The sequence below is a fragment of the Borostomias antarcticus genome (genome assembly GCF_949987555.1).
Source record: "Borostomias antarcticus genome assembly, chromosome: 4".
In the NCBI taxonomy this organism is placed as follows: domain Eukaryota; kingdom Metazoa; phylum Chordata; class Actinopteri; order Stomiiformes; family Stomiidae; genus Borostomias; species Borostomias antarcticus.
In genome coordinates, this window is record NC_140237.1 from 10,189,985 (window position 1) to 10,212,858 (window position 22,874).

At 45.1% G+C, this 22,874-nt stretch overlaps 3 protein-coding genes and 1 long non-coding RNA gene across 4 annotated transcripts; 3 read left to right on the forward strand and 1 right to left on the reverse strand.

Moving 5' to 3' along the window:
- Positions 1-705: 705 nt before the first annotated feature.
- tex9 (testis expressed 9) lies at positions 706-4,123 on the forward strand (the record flags this gene model as incomplete). The annotated part of the gene is made up of 9 exons (XM_084437304.1): positions 706-737; positions 872-935; positions 1,045-1,121; positions 2,292-2,452; positions 2,563-2,645; positions 2,804-2,977; positions 3,523-3,657; positions 3,791-3,925; positions 4,012-4,123. 9 exons carry the CDS (start codon positions 706-708, stop codon positions 4,084-4,086), a joined length of 936 nt encoding a protein of 311 aa, XP_084293430.1. The 3' UTR covers positions 4,087-4,123.
- A 315-nt stretch (positions 4,124-4,438) lies between these two features.
- Positions 4,439-13,560, reverse strand: mns1 (meiosis-specific nuclear structural 1; the record flags this gene model as incomplete). The annotated part of the gene is made up of 13 exons (XM_084437305.1): positions 4,439-4,549; positions 4,670-4,795; positions 4,973-5,230; positions 5,356-5,463; positions 5,573-5,789; positions 6,075-6,304; positions 6,408-6,510; positions 7,567-7,694; positions 7,773-7,997; positions 10,515-10,525; positions 12,832-12,909; positions 12,972-13,299; positions 13,528-13,560. The coding sequence occupies 13 exons, from the start codon at positions 13,558-13,560 to the stop codon at positions 4,439-4,441; spliced, it is 1,956 nt and encodes a 651-aa protein (XP_084293431.1).
- An 829-nt stretch (positions 13,561-14,389) lies between these two features.
- LOC311307800 lies at positions 14,390-15,575 on the forward strand. The gene is made up of 3 exons (XR_014630387.1): positions 14,390-14,547; positions 14,890-15,044; positions 15,225-15,575. It is a non-coding gene; the product is annotated as an uncharacterized lncRNA (long non-coding RNA).
- A 3,693-nt stretch (positions 15,576-19,268) lies between these two features.
- On the forward strand, positions 19,269-21,083 carry fadd (Fas (tnfrsf6)-associated via death domain). The gene is made up of 2 exons (XM_084436598.1): positions 19,269-19,582; positions 19,931-21,083. Exons 1-2 carry the CDS (start codon positions 19,288-19,290, stop codon positions 20,215-20,217), a joined length of 582 nt encoding a protein of 193 aa, XP_084292724.1. The 5' UTR covers positions 19,269-19,287; the 3' UTR covers positions 20,218-21,083.
- The last annotated feature ends 1,791 nt before the right edge of the window (positions 21,084-22,874 follow it).

The following is a 22,874-nucleotide window of genomic DNA, read 5'->3' on the forward strand; positions in this document are numbered from 1 at the left end:
GCTCTCTGCTGCTGCTCTGCTGCTGACAGGCGAGGACCGCACCGCGCATGCGCAAGGTAGGCTTGTAGTAGACTACCACCGCTTGTTACGGGAGTCTGGTCACACACACAATGGCACATTTACTAGAATATCTCGAAATATTTCGCGATTACATGTGGAAAACCTGCACAGTTCCCATGTCAACGCAATGGGCCTTGTTATTTGAGAGTTTGGGCCGGAACGCGTAGAGAGTGTCGCTTCCGTCCTTCAGCATGGCGGAAAAACAACCCCCACCCACGTTGCTAGGCAACACCGGACGCCAACCGCCTTTGATCACAACAAAAGTGGCAATGCAGGTGACGTTAGCGAACTATCTTGCTAATTTGATTATATTTTTTATACTACATAGCAAATGTTAGTCCATGTTCCATAACTATCGCAATAAACCTTGCAGTAATATGTAGTTATCAGATATTTAACAACCAAACTCAAACTGCACTAGCTAATTAGCTAGCATTAGCTTAGCTAGCATTAGCTTCTGGTAACGTTAACTTCAGCTGGCTGGCTAGCTAACAAATACATTGGCAGCATTCGGCTATCTTTATTCCCAGATCCTGCATGTGTTTGTTTATCCAGCACGAGAGGAGGCCGCTGTCATCCAGGGCAGGAAAGTCCAAAGTGTCGAGAACAGAGAGACGTCAGTCCAGTTTAAAGAAAACTCCTGCAATGGACCATCTTGCTAAAGAGGAGGAATACAAGTGGGTTTCATGTCTGTTTATTGTGATATATTATGTCAATATAAGTTATGTATTGAAGTTCTATATTGATAAGACCACATAAAGATAAAAATGTTGATTGATGATTGTGGATGGATCCCCCCCCCCCATCCCAGGCGTTTAAATGCTGAGCTGGAGGCAAAAACGGCGGAGCTAGTTCGACAGGCTGAACAGGTTATGGTAAATTAACTTTATGAACTACCTTACAACAGAACAGAATAATTCCATATTGCATATGTTACATTGGTCTTCAAATGTATTGACCTAATGATCACTTTTCTTCATGCAGAGAGATCAAAATGAAGTCTTGTCAAAACCCATCTCTTCCCACCTTGATATTGATCTTGATGATGAAGAGGACTTGAGGTAATGTAGGCTGTTCATTTGATAGTTTACCTAGCCAAATATGTAAGTACTAAATGTAATTCTAATTTGTCTGTGTTCAGAAATGTGAACCTGCTGGAACCCACAGTGAAGCAGACCAGTGCAAAGGTATTAGATTAGAGACATTAAAAAGAATGTGCAGCACTCCATATCAGTTCCATATTCAAACCACAAATGTCTCAACCTGAATTTAAACTGTATTCTGACTGAATAGCAGAGATATCATCCATGAAATATTTCCACTGTACAGATGGTGACAAAGAAAAGGGTGGCATCAAAAGCCACTGTGCACAATAAACACCCTCCAGGGAACCAAGGAAAAATACAGTAAGTTTCCTTGACATTCCTCAGAATATGAGGCTGAGTGCACGTCTGGGGGGTGGAGACTGAGAAACATTAAATAGATATTAGGGTGGCTGTGGCCCAGGAGATGGAGTGGGTCGTCCAATCATCATAGGGTTGGCGGTTAGAATCCCAGCTCCTCCTGTCCACATGTAAAAGTATCCTTGGGCAAGACACTGAACCCCAAACCCTGCTCCCAGTGAGCAGGTTAGCACCTCGCATGGCAGCTGCTGCCATTAGTGTGTGAATGTGTGTGTGAATGAGAGCAAGTTGTAAAACGCTTTTGGATAAAAGCACTATATAAGTGCAGTCCTGTCCATTTACCATATCAATGATCTGACAATGTTCTTGCCACAAAATAAACCCTCTCTGTGAGAGTTCACTGCCCCAGCCCTAGACACCCCCGGGGTTCACTGCCCCAGCCCTAGACACCCCTGGGGTTCACTTCCCCAGCCCTAGACACCCCCGGGGTTCACTGCCCCAGCCCTAGACACCCCTGGGGTTCACTTCCCCAGCCCTAGACACCCCCGGGGTTCACTGCCCCAGCCCTAGACACCCCCGGGGTTCACTGCCCCGGCCCTAGACACCCCCAGGGTTCACTGCCCCAGCCCTAGACACCCCCGGGGTTCACTGCCCCGGCCCTAGACACCTCCAGGGTTCACTGCCCCAGCCCTAGACACCCCCAGGGTTCCCTGCCCCAGCCCTAGACACCCCCAGGGTTCCCTGCCCCAGCCCTAGACACCCCCAGGGTTCACTTCCCCAGCCCTAGACACCCCCAGGGTTAGATCATGTTTACTTGTTTTGTTTCAGGACCACAAAGGCATCTGTAGCTGATGATGTTGCCGTTCTGGAGGACTTTTCCTTGGCTAAAACCATACAGAACATTGAGGGGATGCTGGCTGAGGGTGATGCTCATGACACTGTTGTGGATGATGATATCATGCCCAGCGTTGGAGAGGAGATGGGATCAGGTGATTATTATGTAGGTCTGCTAGCTCCACAAGGATTTGGTACCAGAATAGTATTATTTTATTCCACTTTTCTACATTGTAAAATATATTTTTCTTTTGTTGTGTTGCAGATGCACAGATTCGGTTTCTCAAGGCGAAGATTCGTGTGATGCAGGAAGAGTTGAATCGATTATCATATGAATGTAACAACAGGGTAAGGGTGTGAATATGCCAGTCTCTATTTGCATATCGCATGAAATTGCATTGCATAAAATGTTTAGTTGTGAATCAGAATTATATAATTAACTGAAAATATAATGCACTATGAAATGTCCCCATTAACACACTAAAGATTTGTTTCTGTTTTTAAAGGATGATGAAAATAACAGTATGAGCACCAAGATGAAGGAGGTGGAGGAGGATCGAGGAAGACTACAGAAGACCACAAACATCCAGCAGACCCAGATAGAGAAGCACAGAGCTCTAGCAGAGGAGTCAAACAGGAGGTGTGACGCGTTCCAGCAGCAGGTAGCTGCTTTACAGAAGGTTGGTTGGTTCAGGATAGAAAATACAGTGGTTCCGCAGTAAAGAGATGATCTGTTAATGTCTTATTCCTGAGTGGGGGGTATTCCACAGACAAGGTTGTGTCTAAAGACCTTAGCAGGGGTATGCCTGGCATAGCCTCATTAACACCATTAGCATGGCTCTGTAAGATGATCCTCTCCTACAGCTGGCAGTAGCGCACAGCTCCAGCTCCGGTGACAGATATCTTTGGAATTCAGAGAAATCCCCCGGCAACACTGGCCTTGCCGTGACCAGGGGTGGGCGAGACATGCTTGTATAATACAGCCCCAGTGAGGATCAGAATAGAAACACATGTCTAGTCCCAAAGACACCCAGAGTGAAGGGTTGATCGTTTCCTAATGCGTTCTCTCACTCTGAACGAGCAACATTTAGAGATGGCAGTCTACAATCACAATGAATAATAATGGGGTTCCAGTAAAACATTGCTAACAGTAAACATCTTATGGTAAATGGTAAACAGAAAACACTTCCAAACTGCCTGTATTGCTGGGTTTTTTTCATCACAGGAAATTGAAGGCTTAAAGAGGGCACAGAAACAGGCAGCAAGCAACCACAGTGCTGTAGAAGTCAGACTGAACAGAGCCTTGGAGGAAGTAGAGAGGTCTAAGACACAACTGAATAAGATCAAGTTGACAAGCAAGGTAAAGACACCACCCAACAGCAACGATCACGTCAACAGATGCTTCCTTCAGCTCCATTCAGAGCTGCACACTGCATGTCCACAGTCTACAGGTTCAGCCTGTAACAAAGTCTTATCTATATTCTCTCAAATAGGATCATGCAAATCAGGAGCATCAAAAAATGGAAACCTTACAAGCTGAAAACAAGAGGCTGGAGAAGCAAAAAGCTGAATTCACTTTGGCTTTTAAGAAACAACTCAAACTGATAGATGTCTTGAAGAGGCAGAAGGTAAATTGTCCACAGTGGGTGTTGGAGGAATCATTACAGGTGTCTTTGCTTTCTGATCACCTTTTCCTTCCCTCCCATCTGATCAGATGCACTTTGAAGCTGCCAAGATGTTGTCGTTTACAGAAGAGGAGTTCATGAAGGCTCTTGACTGGGGGAAATGACAGATAGAGAATCCAGGGACCCTGAAACACCTACATTTGGTCTCATTATTAGCTGCTTATTTACGCTCTGGCCTGCGATTCTGCATCAACGTCACTTTGAAGGGTATACTGCATTTTCAGAGAAAACCACTTGACTCCAGATTTCAGTTAAACCTTTTATTTCAATTATGTTTTTAAAATAATATTAAATTAATAAATTTTCAATGTCCAAAGTACTTGCGTTCTTGTCATAATAAAGAGAATCTTGTTACAGAAATGTTTTGTTTTCATTGACAGATTGTACCTGTTCTATTAGTAAGAAAACTCAGCAAAGGCTTTACACTGCCATCTAGTGGTGCAATATAAAAACGGGTCATTCATCATCTCCCCAGCCCTCATCAGAGAAGATGTCAGCCTGACGTTTCTGGAAGTTGCGTTTGAAGTCTTCATCAAAGTGGTCCAGGTCATCTTCCCGGAATATTCCCTAGAAGTTATGAGAATGATATGGTCACTACAAAAGATTGAGCAGTGTACGGTTTAAAGACGAGAAATGGTAATCAAGTACTATTGAGGTAGAGTAGAACCATTGAACACGATCCCGTACCTTTGGAAGATAACCAAGCAGTTTTGTGGCATGGAGTTTAAGGAGCTTCTGCCTCTCCTCCTCGATGATCTGCCTGCGCAACGCCTCCCTCTCCTGCTCCACGGCTCTTTCTTCAGCCTCACGTTCCTTGGGGGAGGAAATCATATTTACAATCAGCTCTTTTGCATTTGATGTGACTAACCTGTACAACCACTTATATAATAGACATAACAAACAGAAAACATTTTGCTGGAATGGCGCCATTGTTGTCTGGAAGAGCAGATCTGTTTGTGAGGGTTTATAAGCGGCTGTGTGTCCATCTACCTTGTCAGCCAGGTACTGCTGCCTCCTGTCCTCCAGCAACTTCTCCACTGCCCGCTTGTGCTCCAGTTGTTTCATGCGGCGTTTTTGGGCGTTCATCTGCTCTATGCGGTCGTCCTCGGCAAACTTAGCCATCATCATCTGGCGGAAGGCCTCCTCCTCGTCCCTCTCGGCCTGCCTGCGCAGCTCTTTGAAGGCCATTTGCTCCTGGCAGGTCTGCTGCAGCTCCAGTCTCTGTCTGATCCTTTTTTCCATCTCCTCCTGTGAGGCCATTCAGAAATGTGTTTAAAGTACAGTGCGTATGAACGTAGAAAGAGGCGCAATCAACTCTGAGGCCAGCGTGGCTCAACTGTGGTTAACAGGAGTATGAGGGTATGGTTGCTTACGATGTGTTTCTGTCTAGCAGCCTCTGCTTGCTCCTCCAGACAGAGCTCCTCACGGACACGTTCCATTTCCTCACGCTGCTGCCTCTCTCGTTCGATCTTATCAGTGAGCTGCAGAGAGGAAAAGACGACCTTGTCTGAGTATATTGTCGACGTATCAAAATATACTTTGTGGAGAGCATAGTATACAAGTACAGATAAATGACTGGTATCTTCTCACTTGCTGGTGTAGATGTTGTTTGGCCTGCTCCCGCTCTCTGACTTTGGCCATTCTATCCTGCTCTTTGCTCTGCTGGTAACTTGCAAACTCCATGATGCGTCTGTTTTCGGCCTCCATCTTCTCTCGTTCCATCCGTCTCCACTCAGCCTGCTGCTGTTTGAACTCTTCTACGTACCTCTGGGTGGCCGTTACCTTCTCCAGTCTCAGCTCCCTCTCCCTGCAAGAACGTTAACTAGCCTCGTCAAAGCAGTAGACCTAGTTGTGCGTTTGTGTGTGTGAGAGAGAGTGAAAGTGTGTGTGTGTGTGTGTGTGTGTGTGTGTGTACATGCATGTCAGAGAGAAAGAGACGTGTGTGTATGTCTGTGTGTGAGAGTGAGTGAGTGTGTGTGTGAGAGTGTGTGTGTGAGAGAGAGAGAGAGAGAGAGAGAGAGAGAGAGAGAGAGAGAGAGTATGTGTTTGTGAGTGTGTGTGTGTGTGTGTGTGTGAGAGAGACACCACTCACATTTGATCCTCCTCATAGATTTTCCTAACGATTTCATCCACCATGAGCTTCTCCTTGAGGAACTCCTCATAGGCCTCCTGCCTCCGGCGCTCCTTCTCCTCCAGTTGCTGCTCTAGCTCCTGCTGGTAGCGCACCACCTCCTCATAGCGCCGCTGCTCCTGCTTCTCCTGCTCCACCGACGCTCGCTCATGCTCACTCTTCATCTTACGGGCGACGTCGGCCTCCTGGCGCTAATGTCACACAGAGATGCACGTAAGAACCCACGCAGAGCACAGCTGTTTGGTTAAATGTAGCTAATACTCCCCCAGTCCCCCTGGAGGAACAGACATTTACCATAGTCTCATATCTCATAGCCTCCTTCTCAGCGATCTGCGCAGACCTCTCCCTGTTCACATATGCAGACTTGAGCTTCCCCTCCAGCTCACGGAGCTCAACACTAGAAATGAAAAAGAAAGCCCAATCTGACCTGAGTGAGGACATTCATTTGATGGATTCACAGTCTGGTAGCCTGGCTTCACCGTCTTGATCACACAAGCTCACATTCTGTTTCTCTCCGCAGATCAGTCTGGCCACAGTTTGCCGGGCCAATCACAACCGTTTATCTAATATGGGGCGGGTTTGATACAACGACTACCCATTTGATTTGAAAGAAGATACGATGACTAAGCCACGTTTTGGTGCTCTGATTGGTTATAGGTCTACACAATTGCATCCAGAAGCATTTTGGTCTGCGACCGTTGGTAACGCCCCTTGGAAATCGAAAACAAACTCAGCAGTTTCAGACCCTTAGCATTTTTTTGTGAATTGGGTGTGGTGAAGCCCGGCTAATAGGCCATTCACTTTGCTTTTTAGATCTGGTCTAAGGCGTGTCTAGTGCAAGGTTGGATCTGCCGGATGTGCCTAGAAGTCAGAAGATACGGAAACGCAATGCTCTAAAAATGAAAATGCTCTAAAAAACTTGCCAATTAAATTTCTGATGTGAAACTGCTGTAGTGGCTTCAAAGATGTATCCAGATGATCCGGCACGTTTCTTCAAATACTTCTTAGAATACTTTGTTTGGTATGTCCATGTTTTATCTCGTAGTGACAAACCGGATACAACCCGATACGCAAACTGAATGCATGTTACCAGATCCAGTTTTGGAGTGGGTAGGCTCAAGACATGATCTGAATGTGATAGTGAAGGGAAAACAGGTTCTGCTCCACCGAGAAGAGCCTGGTGACGGGGGTTAAGATTCACATAAATAGAAAAGAAGAAGAAACCGCACACTCAAGCTCTCGATGCCGGGTGTCTCAGTAAATCTCCCAGCATCAAGACTTTTTTGACAGAGGCTGAAAAGTTGTCTCAATAAATCCCCCAGCATTGAGAGCTTGAGTGTGCGGTTTCTTCTCCTTTTCTAGTATATCACCCGTTACCGGCACCTCTCCAAGACTACGGTGTGTTAAGATTCACATAATTATCATCTCATGCTGATGGCAACAACTACTGTACCTGTTTTCTTTGACGTATTGTCTCATCTTCTCATCTCGGAGCTTTTCGTAGCTGATGCGGGCCAGTTCCTTTGCCAGTCTCTCTTCTTGCTCTAGTTGCTTCTCTTTGTATATTCTCTCCTCCTCGGCCTGTGAGTGTGAGGCAGATATAACTCAGGCTTGAAGCGTTTAACAGATATTTAAATCAGCAGTTGTGTTCATTCATACCTTGAAAAGAGCATCTTCGATTTGTTGTTCGTGGAGCTCATCTTGCACCTTGCGTAGGTACCTCTTCTTCTCAAGTCTCTCCTCAGTCATGAGGTTGGCTTGCATCTGTTTTTCTTTTGTAATGCTTTTAGTCTGCTGCTCTCGTTGATCCTCCTGTCGCCGGTGTTCTGAGATCACTCTTTGCTGCTGACTGTGTGTCATGCTGCGACGCTGGCTCATTGAAGCCTAGAGAGAGAGAGAGGGACATAAAAAGCTCAGGGTTTTTCCTGCATAGAGAATTACGAGGCGGCCGCGTGGTTCTGGCTCCAGCTCTCGACAAAAAACACTAAGACCTTCCAATCTGCACACATTTTGCGTAGTACATTTTTTTGTTTTCCAGTGATTTATGTTGTAAATTTGTATTCTGTGCGACCTCGAAATATAATTGGGAGCATTTGAGTGCAGGTAATTGTTATGGCCGTACCATTTTTTCCCATTCAGACGGTTCGCTAGTTACCCACTGTCGTTCTAGGCAGCGGTGAAAACTAAACTTTTCCTCCCACGACCTAAACAGCCAGATCCTGAGTAGCGGAAACACGGGATTTGGAGGGGAGAAACATCTCGACTTCACAAATGCATCTACACTAGTACATGACTTGACCTGACAAAGTACATTATAGTCAAAGCCCCCGCTTAAGGTAGGCCTACCCCCCCCCCCCCGAGTCTAAAATAGATATGGAGCTAGTACCCCACAATGCCACCATCTCTGGTTAAACTGAACGACTATGGATTGTGGTGGAGTACGTAGAGTGCATTTAGCTAGCAGCTAGCTAGCTAGTGGTGCTAGTCAGCGTTCTTAGCTAGCATAGCTTTTAATCTGGCTCAGGCAGCCAGCTATGTTAGATAATGGGTAATTAGGTAGCTACAATTTATCGTTACGAAAATGATCTTTGCGGATTTACCATCATATCTGCGCAGTTAAAATCCTGTGAATCTGTTGGTAGATACCGGCAATGCAGTTATGATTCCTAAATTGGCTAAAATTAGCTAGTTAGCCTCCTATTTCGTTTGCCTCTCCATTTGTTTTGCTTTTAGTAGTCTTGGTAACGCCGCGCCTAATACCAAATCGAATCTAATTGGTTACCTATCCTCGGCTCCTCCCACTACATCCATGGCTCCTCCCAATCCATGCAGGGGGGGGCTTCTTCTTCTTTTGACTTGTTGGCGGATTGTATTCTTAAACTTAGAAGGTGCATACCGCCATCTACTGTACCGGAGTATGCAAACATGTCCAGGTCAACATTAACTTGAGTTGGGGAAACATAATAGATAGGCCTACCTAAATTCTGTTATACAACTGTGTATCTCTCAAAAATTGTACAATGGCTCTCTGAGCACTATCCACCCCTTTCCCTATAGTTCCCAACAATCCCTCCAGACTCCACTCTCTCCCTGCCACTCCAATCCTCAGCTTAAGTAAACCTACTGCAACACATTAGTACATGTTCAACATCCTCTACCATCTTACACACACACACACACACACACACACACACACACACACACACACACACACACACACACACACACACAGCTCGAATGATCTTGGCGGTGTTGGGGCTGGCTGTAGTCACTGGACAAGCCCTGGACAATTTGATAGTTAAACAGACTGCCCATGACAAAACCTACCAGGTACATTATGATATTTGAAGTTTTTGTTATTAACTTTCCAATAGTGTCAGTAGATCAGCAGAGGGTAGTCTCAGTTAACTACATAATGTACAGACCTATCCACAGACAACCATGCAGCTGAGGCCAGTACTGTCTCACACTGTGTCAGCTAGAAATGTTTAGTTGACTTATCCTAAACAATTACACTCATAGTTGTTTGGACTTTGGTTCTTCACAATATATAGGGCTACATCAGACCTGTCAACTCACAACACCTCTGTGGAACTCCTCCATAAGAATTCAAGAGTTTATTTATTATATATTTACTTTTATCCGTCACAGTGAAATGTTGCTGCTGGCTCCAAGATGCTCATTACAGATAAACTCAATTTACAAATCACACAAGAAGTAACATTTCTATAAAGTACATGCTATATAAATGGATATGAATAAAAAAAACTCTGTGTGTGTGTGTGTGAGGGGGTTGGGGGGGGGGGGGGGGGGGTTGCATTTATATCTGATCCACTAGATAGTGCTACTGAATGGTCACTACACCAAATGTTTGACAGAAATTTTATTTACAGCTTATGTCAAATTGCTACTGTGCCATTGTAGCCTATTACAGTACTGAAACAGTGCTTTATCTCATGTAGGTAATGGCTGAATTACTGAGGTCTTGATGGTGACTGTGGTTATGAGTTTAGCTGTTTATCCAAAACAGCCCTAGTTCTGTCTGGGCTGTCCCTTGGGACTGCTGAACCTCAATAAAATAAGGATTTAGTGTGATAGTTGATCCCAAAGTGTTAGTCAATTCCATTAGTGAAACAAGAAATAGTTCTGTTTCTATACACATCTCATGTCTGCCAGCAGCTGAGCATTTCATTGTACGCGGTAGGCTACTGTACATATGACAAACAAAGCATGTCCCCCAAATGATGATCCTTGATATAATAGCCATCTAATTGTGCAATAAAGAAACAGTCATCTTGTTGTTTGTAGTTGTTTTTTATTTTATTTATAGTTTACTTAAAAATATATTTTCATCAGGTGTGTGAGCCAGAAACATATTAGATAAAAATGGAAAGATCTTACACACTGACATACTGTGAGACAAAGGGATTGTCCACACTGAGGTTAAGGACGCAAAAATATATTCTCAACCAACAAAGTGCTGTACAAAAAAAGAGTGCTACCCAAAAGGTAGGGCAAGAAAAAGGGAGAAATGTTTCGGTCAGATTAACTTCGTCGGTCTGCCTTAAAGGCAGGGCACATGGCCGGATCCCTATTTATCAGGGCAGGGCTACCAATGAACAGGTTCAGGATCTGAAAGGTACAGAACCAAGAGAATACAATAGTGAAGGAGTAAGAATCTAGTAACAATGTTACAGGGCATAACAATAATACTGTAGATCGCCACACAGAGAAAGAGTACTTTCAGGTTTCAATATACTACAGTATAAAGCAGATGCTTTTATCCAATTGCATTTAACGTAGGAAAAGCCAATGTACTACTACTTGCCAGAACTCACAAGTGCATCTTCTTTCTAAAACAAGTGACTAAGAGCATAATCTAGTGCTGAAGGCAAAGTGCAAGAATCACAATCTAAAATACAATAGGTGCTTAAGAGGGTGAATCGTTGTAGTGCTTCATGAAGAGATGAGTTTTGAGCCTACGACTAAAGATGGAGAGCGACTCTGCTGTCCTGACGTCAGTGGGCAATTCATTCCACCACAGCGGGGCCAGGACAGAGAAGAGCCGTGATCGTGTCGATCGACCGCAGGGGCCTCGGAATGACGGGGCAGACAGTCGCCCCGAGGTAGCAGAGCCTAGCGGTCAGGAGGGGGTATATGGTTTGACCATGGCCTGGAGGTAGGAGGGGGCTGTTCCTTTCTTTGCCCTGTAGGCTAGTACCAGAGTTTTAAACTGGATGCGAGCCAGGAGCCAGTATAGGGAACGGAGAAGGGAAGTTGTGTGGGAGATCTTGGGGTGGTTGAACACCAGGCGAGCTTCATTTATACAGTAAATGAAGTACAGCAGTAAATGAATGTACTTATATACAATCACAATATATAACCATTATCATTATAAATCATTATTTCAAAAGAGACAGACTCCAGGTTCAGTGACCAGCACAGTGATTCATAACAACTCATAGTTTTAGAGGTCTAATAGAGTTAGCAACAACAGAACAGTAGATGCAGGCTTTTAAACAAAACAGTTCAATAGCAACTCCTCATTAAAGCCTGCAGGGTGAAGATATTTTAGATAGAATATCTATTTGCACTCAAACTGTTCAAATTGATATTCTGTCTAAAATCTCTCCAGCTTGCAGGCCTCAGTGAGGAGTTGCTATTGAACTGTAGAAGGTGCTTAGCAGCGGCCCAGCAGGCTAACGGGAGCTGAGGGCCTGAGGCTGGATGGATGAGCGCACGTCTCTCTCTCTGTGGTGATGGTGGAGGGGTTGAGGCTGGATGGATGAGCGCACGTCTCTCTCTCTGTGGTGATGATGGTGGAGGGGTTGAGGCTGGATGGATGAGCGCACGTCTCTCTCTCTGTGGTGATGGTGGTAGAGGGGTTGAGGCTGGATGGATGAGTGCACGTCTCTCTCTCTGTGGTGATGGTAGAGGGGTTGAGGCTGAGTGGATGAGCGCACGTCTCTCTCTCTGTGGTGATGATGGAGGAGGGGTTGAGGCTGGATGGATGAGCGCACGTCTCTCTCTGTGGTGATGATGGTAGAGGGGTTGAGGCTGGATGGATGAGCGCACGTCTCTCTCTCTGTGGTGATGGTGGTAGAGGGGTTGAGGCTGGGTGGATGAGCACACGTCTCTCTCTCTGTGGTGATGATGGTAGAGGGGTTGAGGGTGGATGGATGAGCGCACGTCTCTCTCTCTGTGGTGATGGTGGTAGAGGGGTTGAGGCTGGATGGATGAGCGCACGTCTCTCTCTGTGGTGATGATGGTAGAGGGGTTGAGGCTGGATGGATGAGCGCACGTCTCTCTCTCTGTGGTGATGATGGTAGAGGGGTTGAGGCTGAGTGGATGAGCGCACGTCTCTCTCTCTGTGGTGATGATGGTGGAGGGGTTGAGGCTGGATGGATGAGCGCACGTCTCTCTCTCTGTGGTGATGGTGGTAGAGGGGTTGAGGCTGGATGGATGAGCGCACGTCTCTCTCTCTGTGGTGATGGTAGAGGGGTTGAGGCTGGATGGATGAGCGCACATCTCTCTCTCTGTGGTGATGATGGTAGAGGGGCTGCAGGTGGAGCAGGTGGAGCAGTCTTCTCAGGTGGTAGAGGGGCTGCAGGTGGAGCAGGTGGAGCAGTCTTCTCAGGTGGTAGAGGGGCTGCAGGTGGAGCAGGTGGAGCAGTCTTCTCAGGTGGTAGAGGGGCTGCAGGTGGAGCAGTCTTCTCACTCCCCAGCTCCGGCTCCAGCTTGTTCATCCCCACTCGCTCCACAGGGCAGGAGTTTCCTTCAGGAGCTGTGGGCTGTCCTGTTGGAGGCACGGTAGGGCAGTCAGAGGACTATGGATCAGCAGAGGGACCTGGAACTCACTGAGGCCCCATGTTAGCTGGGGAGGCTGGCCCTGGGGTCCTAGGCTGAACTGGGGAGGCTGGCCCTGGGGTCCTAGGCTGAACTGGGGAGGCTGGCCCTGGGGTCCTAGGCTGAACTGGGGAGGCTGGCCCTGGGGTCCTAGGCTGAACTGGGGAGGCTGGCCCTGGGGTCCTAGGCTGAACTGGGGAGGCTGGCCCTGGGGTCCTAGGCTGAACTGGGGAGGCTGGCCCTGGGGTCCTAGGCTGAACTGGGGAGGCTGGCCCTGGGGTCCTAGGCTGAACTGGGGAGGCTGGCCCTGGGGTCCTAGGCTGAACTGGGGAGGCTGGCCCTGGGGACCAAGGGTTGGCTGGGGGACTGCAGGTCCTGTGGTTAGGGATCAGAGATGAAATAGAACCACCCTGGGGGACAAATCACATCAGAGGGTCTCTGTCTGTCTATCACAGATAAAGGAACATTACAACAATTGTTAATTTGACCCATCCCAGGTAGAGTAGATGTGGTTCTCGCCCTGAGAGCTGTGTCTGACTGCTCTGGGTAAGTTACACCCTGGACACACTCTCCTGAAGAACAGCACCAAACAACATGACATTTTGTAAGAGATTATTGATAATTATAATAATAATAATAATAATAATAATAAAGAATGAATCTATATATTGATTGCATTAAACTTCTGTAAGGGACTTGGATCTACTGACTGAACTAGCATTGACTAAGTATACTTTCTTACTATAATAGGTAGTGCTAGTCTTCAAGTGTTGTTGATAAGCTACTTTGATAGACAATTTGTATGTTTGCTATTCTTGCACTTTGCCTTCAGCACTAGATTATGCTCTTAGTCACTTGTTTAGAAAGGAGATGCACTTGTGAGTTCTGGCAAGTAGTAGTACATTGTTTTTTCCTACGTTGAATGTGATTATTGTAAGTTGCTTTGGATAAAAGTGTCAGCTGAATGACTATAATGTAATATACAGTAATATATTAACGTTCCTGTTGACATTGTCTGTTCCACCATCTGGAAAAAAGGGTTCTATCTAGATCCATATTGGGTGTGGATGCCTCAGAAGAACTCTGTAAAAAAACATTTTGGTTCCAGGCAGGTAGAACTGTTTCACTAATAAATGTTCTTAAAGAGGACATGGCAGAGACATGGCAGAGGAACCCTTTTAGAACCCTTGTTTCCTGACTAGATTAGAATCCTCACAGTGGAGTCAGTGCTCCATGGCCGTGTCCGAATTGCATACTACCTGCTACATGCTATATAGTAGGCACTATATAGTATGCATACTGCATACTATATAGTACCTACTGTTCCACAAAACGCGTGTAGTATGCGAGAAAATACAGCATGCTACTCGAGTCATCCAGCGGAAGTGACGGGATACGATACTGTTTACTCCCGCGAAGCTGTGGTACAATTATCCGTGTTTTCTGTGATCATTTTGTGTATTATCCACAAAAATGTAGCCTTTTCCTGTCATGGGATGTGCGGCTGCTGCTGCCCTCAGGAGAAGACGTGTTCGCGCTGCAAGGAGAAGAGCCGTCATGAGATCTTCTCGACATGCTTGTAGTTGAGGTAAATATTGAACGTTAGCTTGCTAGCTACGCTAGTTAGCTAGGTTAGTTGATAGCCCCGCATGTGCTGGCTTGGGGCTAGCTATACTGTTACATTTGTACCAGGGATGTTATATTAAATAGATTCTGAGAGGCAGGTAAGCAAAACAATAAAACTCAACTCATTTTAAAGAGGTGGGTAAACTGAGTTTACCTGGGTTTACTCATCACTACACGCCTGCTTTGTAATGTTACATTTTAGCTCTACAGATAATGACATCTATCTATTATCACATTGTAAAGACAAGTATATGCCATACGCACAAATGAGTTAAAGTTTGCCCTAATAATATTCCCCCTGTAGGCTCACATGGAAGACAGAGGTCCTCACCAAGTCAACCTCCACGTCCCTGCTGAGGACCTATTTTGACGGCTGGACACAAGGAGGGACTTCAGATTGTCAAAATCGACACAGAGGAACCTTGGTGATGGTCAGGAGGATGGGACAAGACCATGGAGGTGCTAATAATAGCAATAACAATAATAATAATTCATTGCATTTAGAGCTTTTCTCAGTACTCACCCTTTACAATGGTCTTGTCATCTTGCCAGCATTACCTTAGTCATTTATTTAGCAGACACTTTTGTGTGTCTGCTAAGCGACTTACAGTAGGCCTAATTGCATTTAACCATTTAAAGGTTGAAGACCTTGATGGGGGCCATGGTCCTGCTGCTGCAGATCATCCCAACCCTGGAGATGGCCTCAGAAAGTGTCTCGCAGCGGCAGCATCAGCACCAGCACAAGCTGCCTGGATCCCAGCTCTTGGTGAGCACGACTACCCACATCCTGCCATAAGTAGTCAGTCTATCAGTTCATGAGTGTGCTTTACCTTGTTCCTTATAGACAGCCTTGAGGCTTTAAACACTGATCAGTTGGTTATAGGCAGCCTTGAGGCATTTGTTTAAATGTATGTGTAACACTGTACATAGTAATCAGTTTAAGTATTTTGGGGGGAGACAACAGATCAGCGTTCTCCTGTCAGTACCTTTTGCAAGGAAAGCTAATGATCTGACCAAATATAAAGTCAAAAGTATATTTGAAGACCATTGTGTAATAAAAATATCCAAGAAATGTTTATGGTTGTGTTTCTTCCATTATACATGTAAAGGTTACTTCTTGATGTATTAACATTTCAACAAAGTGTAATATCTACACATCAGACACATTGTCTTGATATGTCTACAGGTCATGTACAGTAACTTGGAAGGTCTTACAACACGCAGAGCGCTTTGGACATGTAACTCCCTTATCAAGTAGTCGTTAGTCAGACATTAAACTGAAGCTTTCATAACCGTCTCTGAATAATTCCAATGAAGCATTGTGAACCAACATGTGTGTTCCGTCTTTTATGCCTAATTGCAAACTACAATGTCCATTAGGAATGTTCTTTTACTCTAATGACTGGTTTTAGGTATAGTGACATTTGTTCTTTGACTGGGAAGACATTACAAGGAATGACACACAAACACCAATTTAATTCAAGAAAATAAATTTAATAAAAAATAACAAAAACAATAATGGAACAAGATTTTTTTTGACTGAGGCTTCTAGAAGCAACATCAGCCGGTCCTCCCTCTCCTTAAACAACCCCCTTTCCTCCCTCCACTCAGCCTTCATCTCTGCCTTCTCTCTCCCCCATTCAACATCAGCCGGTCTTCCCTCTGGAGGATGGCCAACTCTTCCCTGTTTACGGGGAAGAGAAACCACGCTGAAAGGCTTGGAGTAAGTTAACTAACGTATGCATTGTTGTTCAGAAGCAATCCAGCGGTCTGTTTACTTTGGATATTGATTTATGTAGGACCTACATCTTAGAAGCTGGGCTGCAGGGGACGACGGAGACAGCCTGGATAAAGCACGCAGAGAACCTTGTAGCCATGTACAAGGTGATTTTGATCTACAGGCTACATGATAGCAAAGATATTGATAGGGACTCACAGTTTGTATGACACTAGAAAACTTATCTAACCTCATAGGACCTAAAGAGCCCCAGAACTGGGGTCAGCACAGAGGGAGGGGAGGCCACAGCCGCTTCGTGGAAGTGGTACGGGGTCTTGGAAGAGGCGATGGGGGCCACCCATGCAGCCGTCCTCCAGAGGATCATCGTCCCTGGTGTGGTCGTTGGTCCCTGTAATACATCCAGAAGTATTATGGGACAATGCATATTAATATATGATATATGAACAGTTGAACTCGTTTAAATCATGGAATGAACAGACAATTGTTTAAACAACTTCAAGTAACGTTAGGCTCGGTGGCTTAGGTTAGCCATTTAACAACTCATCACAATTTCGACATTTCTTGCACATTTCTTAAGCGATCATGGTCATATTACATGGAAATGTTAGTCTGTTTCTCTCGATTCTAGCTATAGAAACATCTAAGATTTGACATGAATACGTTTTGAGCAAGAGCCGTCTGAACACCTGTAACGTTAGCAGCCTATTAACGTTGGCTGGGCTAGCTAGCTAACGTAACGTCCACCACAGAGATCAATGCAAGCAGCTAGCTATCATGACGTTCTTTTTCGAAATGTCATTTCTACCCCACCTATATACACAAAACTGCATTTGTAGCTCTGTGTCGTTATAACTAAGATATCTGTCCGGAAAAATAATTTTTCCATAGACAAATTAAGTCAATACTTACATTTGAAAACTCCCGCTGCGGTCCCGGAGATCTCTTCGTTCGCCATCTTTTTTTATTTTTCTCACAGCCCAGTGACGTTTCACCTCTCGACTTCCGGAACAGTATGCTCTGGACTATACTACATTTACGCCCATTTTTTCGCCGATTTCGCCTACTATATAGTACCTACTATATAGTAGGCGAAATACAGTATGCACAGTTTTGATGCAGCATGCTGCATCTCGCCTACTATATAGCAAGTAGTATGCAATTCGGACACGGCCACTGGTGTTAAATGAATCCTGGTCTGCGGTAGCTACTGTAGCTCTTTCTCTCTGGTCTGGAACTGAATAATGGGGAAACATAGCAATACAGTACCAATGGACCATTAGTGGAAGTTCTATCCACATGAGCAGAATGCCAGACCAGAATCACCATGACTACAAGGTAAAAAGAAAAGGGTAGGTGCAGTGAATTTTTAACATCAAGTGTCTCCCTCCCCCCCCCCCCTCCCTCCCCTTCAGACAGAACTCTGTCATAATACTGTAGTGAACTGGCTAGGACAGGGGAGGCAGCCCACTGCCAGGGGGAGAGACCTTGTTTAGAGCATAAAGGCTCTCTGTGTTTCCGTTTGTCTCTCTCCCTGGTGTGTCTCTCTCCCTGGTGTGTCTCTCTCCCTGGTGTGTCTCTCTCCCTGGTGTGTCTCTCTCCCTGGTGTGTCTCTGCCCTCTCTCTCCCTGGTGTGTCTCTCTCCCTGGTGTGTCTCTCTCCCTGGTGTGTCTCTCTCCCTGGTGTGTCTCTCTCCCTGGTGTGTCTCTCTCCCTGGTGTGTCTCTGCCCTTTCCCTCCTGTCATCCCTGTTAACAGTCTGTCATGTTCTGTGCGCAATAAACCCCCTGCGAGAGGATCTGCTGCCTCCTGCCTTCCTCTAAAACGTTACAATACACAGTATGTGTTATGTCTACCTTACTAATAAACTTAATGGAAATAGTTCATGTCCATTAACAGTGTATCTATTTTCGCCAGCTTGTTTTAGGCATAGCGTTGGTCTGATGCTGCGTTCTAGTTGCATCTGAAACATTGACATGAATTACACTATATTGCCAAAAGTATTCGCTCATCTGCCTTTACACGCATATGAACTTAAGTGACATCCCATTCTTAATCCATAGGGTTTAATATGACGTCGGCCCACCCTTTGCAGCTATAACAGCTTCAACTCTTCTGGGAAGACTTTCCACAAGGTTTAGGAGTGTGTTTATGGGAATTTTTTACCATTCTTCTAGAAGCGCATTTGTGAGGTCAGACACTGATGTTGGACGAGAAGGCCTGGCTCGCAGTCTCTGCTCTAATTCATCCCAAAGGTGTTGCTTTGGGATGAATTAGAGCGGAGACTGCCAGCCAGGCCTTCTCGTCCAACATCAGTGTCTGACCTCACAAATGTGCTTCTGGAAGAATGGTCAAAAATTCCCATAAACACACTCCTAAACCTTGTGGAAAGTCTTCCCAGAAGAGTTGAAGCTGTTATAGCTGCAAAGGGTGGGCCAATGTCATATTAAACCCTATGGATTAAGAATGGGATGTCACTTAAGTTCATATGTGTGTAAAGGCAGATGAGCGAATACGTTTGGCAATATGTGTATATGACCTGTTCTGCATCATGTAGACAGGGCAGGTGCACCCGATAGTTATTCAAGCAAATTACCACAAGGGCGAGGTAGATGTCAAACCAAATATCACAAATCTGTACCTCACATGTGGCTTTCTGCCTTGGATCTGCCCTCCACCATCACGCGTTCTGACTCTCACCTCCAATACCGTTTCTGAAAACATACAGAGAGGCATGGATTTAACTTTGTTTTTTAATACATCAAACAAGGGTTTAGGGACATGCATGGTAGGTTATTCCCATGGAGGTATAAGGTTATTCCATGGATGTATTAATAGGTTAATGGGTTATTCCCTGCAGTTCCAATAGCGCCCCCAGAGGTCAAGGGGCGTGTCCGTTCCCGAGGCGCCGTTTCAGTTCTTACTTTCGCTTCCGGGAGGGAAGTCGGTTATTCGCTTCGTAGCCAAAATGAATGAATTCAATGCCGTTTTACTGAGAATTTCCGATGCTCTACGTAAAGATGAACTTGAGAAAATGAAGTTCCTCAGTCATGATTTAGGAAAAAGGCGTCTCGAGAGTGTTGACAGTGGCTTTAAACTCTTTCAGGAATTGATGCAACGCAACAAACTCGGACATGACAACACAGAAAATCTGAAAAAACTTTTGATAGACATCCTTCGGGAAGATCTCGCTGAGACGCTGACTAGCTATGAAAGACAATCTGCTGGAGCTCCGACTAATGTACCCGATGATAGTGAGCAAGGTAGGTCGAGAACATGTAGGCCTAGTACTGTAGTTCCAAGTCTGAATAGTTAGCATTACGACAGGCTACGACAGGCCAGTGTCTTCTAGCTAGACTATGCTTATCGCTACAGGGCGTTACTGCACTTCAACGGTATGTTTACATAGGACAGTCGTGTAGGCCTGTATGGCATGTGAGGAATCCAGTGAACAATCAATATGGGGGAACACACAAAGGTGCAATGATGTGTGCGTAAGATATAGCCTACGTTTTTGTATACTATTTCTGTCTGACTTCATTCTCTGCCTTAATGCACCCCTCCCCCCTCTCTCTCTCTCTCTCTCTATCTCACTAATATATATTATCCAGCCAAACTGGACACTGCGACAACGGTGATTGTGGCCCATCTGGGGAAGAGGTGGCGTATGTTTGGCAGGAAACTGGGCCTGACAGAGGCGAAGCTAGACGGCGTGGCCACCAAGCACCGCGACAGCCTGGAGGAGCAGGTAGTGGAGCTGCTGCAGGTGTGGAGGAGGGCCCGCGGGGCGGAGGCACGGGCGCTAGAGCTGGTCAACGCCCTGAGGGCCTGCGAGCACAACTACACAGCTGACCTGGTGCTGAAGGCACTGGACCAACCTGAAGAGGGACGACGATGAGGAGGAGGAAGAAGAGGGAGAGGGTGTTGATTGGAGTTCTTGATGGTCTGGATCAAGTCCCATCTCACGCTCTGAACGTTTATGTTTTGGTACCAAAGTGTCTTGACCTGGATGTTGAGAATAATAGTATAGATTATATGATTGTCATGTTCTCAGGTTGAAAAGTATAGAATAGATTGTATGTGTAATCCATCCGTTTTACCATGCTCCGGGAGGGATTCGAACCCTGGTCTCCCGCAGGACAGACACCGTTTTAACCAGCTACGCAGATGGAAAGCCAGCTCTTCATCGGCGCGGGTGGACTGTATTTATACTGGGGAGTGAGTTTAACCAACAATTCGTTACCTACTCGAGGACTCACAAGAAACTATTTGAACTCAGTTTCTCGGGTTGTGTGTCCACTGCTTTATATCCTTTATGACATGAACTATATCCAGTTAATTAGATTCTTATTACTGGACAGTAAAGTAGATTATTATTATTAGACAGTAAATTAGATTATTATTTCTGGGCAGAAAGTTGGATTAATTAATAAAGCTAAATGCTGTAGGAGTTTTAAGGACTGTTTTAATTGGCCTAGGTCATACGGTTCACTCACTCCTGCCATACAAGAATATGGACTGAAAGGATTCAGACTTTAAAAAGGATCTGAAATAATCTCTCTGAATGTGAATGTGCAATTTAAAGATTCATTTGTTGATTGTATCCACGGCCACGTTGAGGGAAAGATGCAGCTGTCTATGTTGACCGGAAGCTGGACAGAGAGATTTGCTCATGTAAGTGTCGGGGTCTCTCAGTTTACGTTGAGGACAGGTCAACAATGTACAAAAGGGATTAATGCAATACAGTAGTGTTCATCAAAGCTATTTCAGAGTCAACAGACCTTCTAGGTCTTCCAGTGTCCGTTTGTTCAAGTCACTAACTTGATTCTGTAAAATGAACTTCTCTAACACGAATAAAGAAATACATTTGAGTTTGAATAAGAGGAGATACAGTTCAGCTTGATTTATTATGTTATTGAAGGTTGTAATGCTTCAGCCCATGTGGTAAGCTGGTGAATTAAAGTTGGACTACGGTGTTATACTAAATTTTACACTAGGGGGCGTACTCCTACAGATACCATCAGATCAACCAGTTCCTAAGAGGAAGAAAGAATAAGAATGACTAAACTAAGAAAGAAGACCTCACTCATCAAACGCACTTGTGTTTAGAACTTCTCTTCTGATTTCACTGCATTTTTATAGAATATTGAAGTCTAGTCACTGAATCACGAAGTTCTGTTTGCCTGATATGAATTCAGGCCAGTGAACTGACAGCACTGATAGGGCCTGTTGAGTCTGTCAGTGTCATCCTTGCTCATCTTAGTAGCTTCACCAAAGGACACGCTATTGTTAGGAATGGGCACCATAGTGGGCTGTCCATTCTTGGAGAAGACATACCTGGAGAACCGCATAAAACCACAATACATCACTTAGTACAGCAGGTCAGAGGTCTCACTATCCTGACTTGCATACCCTGTCGTTAAGCGTTGACTTGGAGCACGTTTGAGATCAATATGGAACGGCCTGCTACTAGGCTACTGGACCTGTTCAGCAAACCAGACTTGAGGCAGTCTCAAGTCAGACAAGTTGTGCTGTATTTTCACATGTGTGTGACAAATACACCATTCAGATTCTTATAGGAGCCCTATATCAGCTAAATAATGGGACTTGATTTGAAAGTATTAAATGCAGGAAAGACCATGTATCTCCAGGGATCATGCTAAAAAACACTGCAGGCATGCTTTGCCCGCTGCCTTGAAGGTACATAGATATAGTTTCATTTTAGAAATATCTAGGAGTCTGGATTAAGCTGTCTTTTCAAACTACTGTACAAACAGAAAATCTCACTACAAAATTTAAAATTATAGGAAGATTCGAAAAGGAACAAATATGATAGTAAAAATGCAACTGTCTCCTGGCCACCTGTGCTTCAATTAGTGGTGGTATACTGGACAGTTGTGAAGAATTGGACATGGTTTATAGATGTGAAGGTGCTCTCCCGTCAGGGCTGCTGCCACATCCAAACCCAGCATGAATTCTATACCAAAGAAGTCGTGGAGACATCAACATAGTAGGTGAAGGATGGATTACCCCCCATATGCAGTATTTATCACAGACAGAGATGACAAATATACTTCCTTCTTCCCATTTCCCAGCCTACAAAGCTTGAAAAACTGTGCACCTGCATCTCATGACTCTTGGAGATCTCATATCTCATGCATGTGTTGAGCAAGTTTATATATCCTTTCGCAGATGAAGGTGTGTCTGACCTGTGGTATTGCATGACAGAGTCGTAGTCGTAGGCTGTGCCCTGGTTCAGGGTGGCAATCTTGTCATAGGCATATTTGAATTCCGTTAAAGTGAGAAGAGAGGAGATGATAGGCCAGAGAAGGGGAGGTGAGGAGAGGAAAGATGAGAGGAGAGAAGACAGAGTGAGAGAGACAGACAAGGTAGTGGTGGGTGAGAGAGAAAGAAAGACAGGTGGACATAGTGTCAGGTGGTGAGTCTAAAAACCAAGAAAAACCATTAATTTACTTGATTGTGCGTGACTGCTCTTATGTGGCACGATGAAACCAAAACTAGTATTTCAACCCAGAGGTTCTGCAGAGGTAGAGC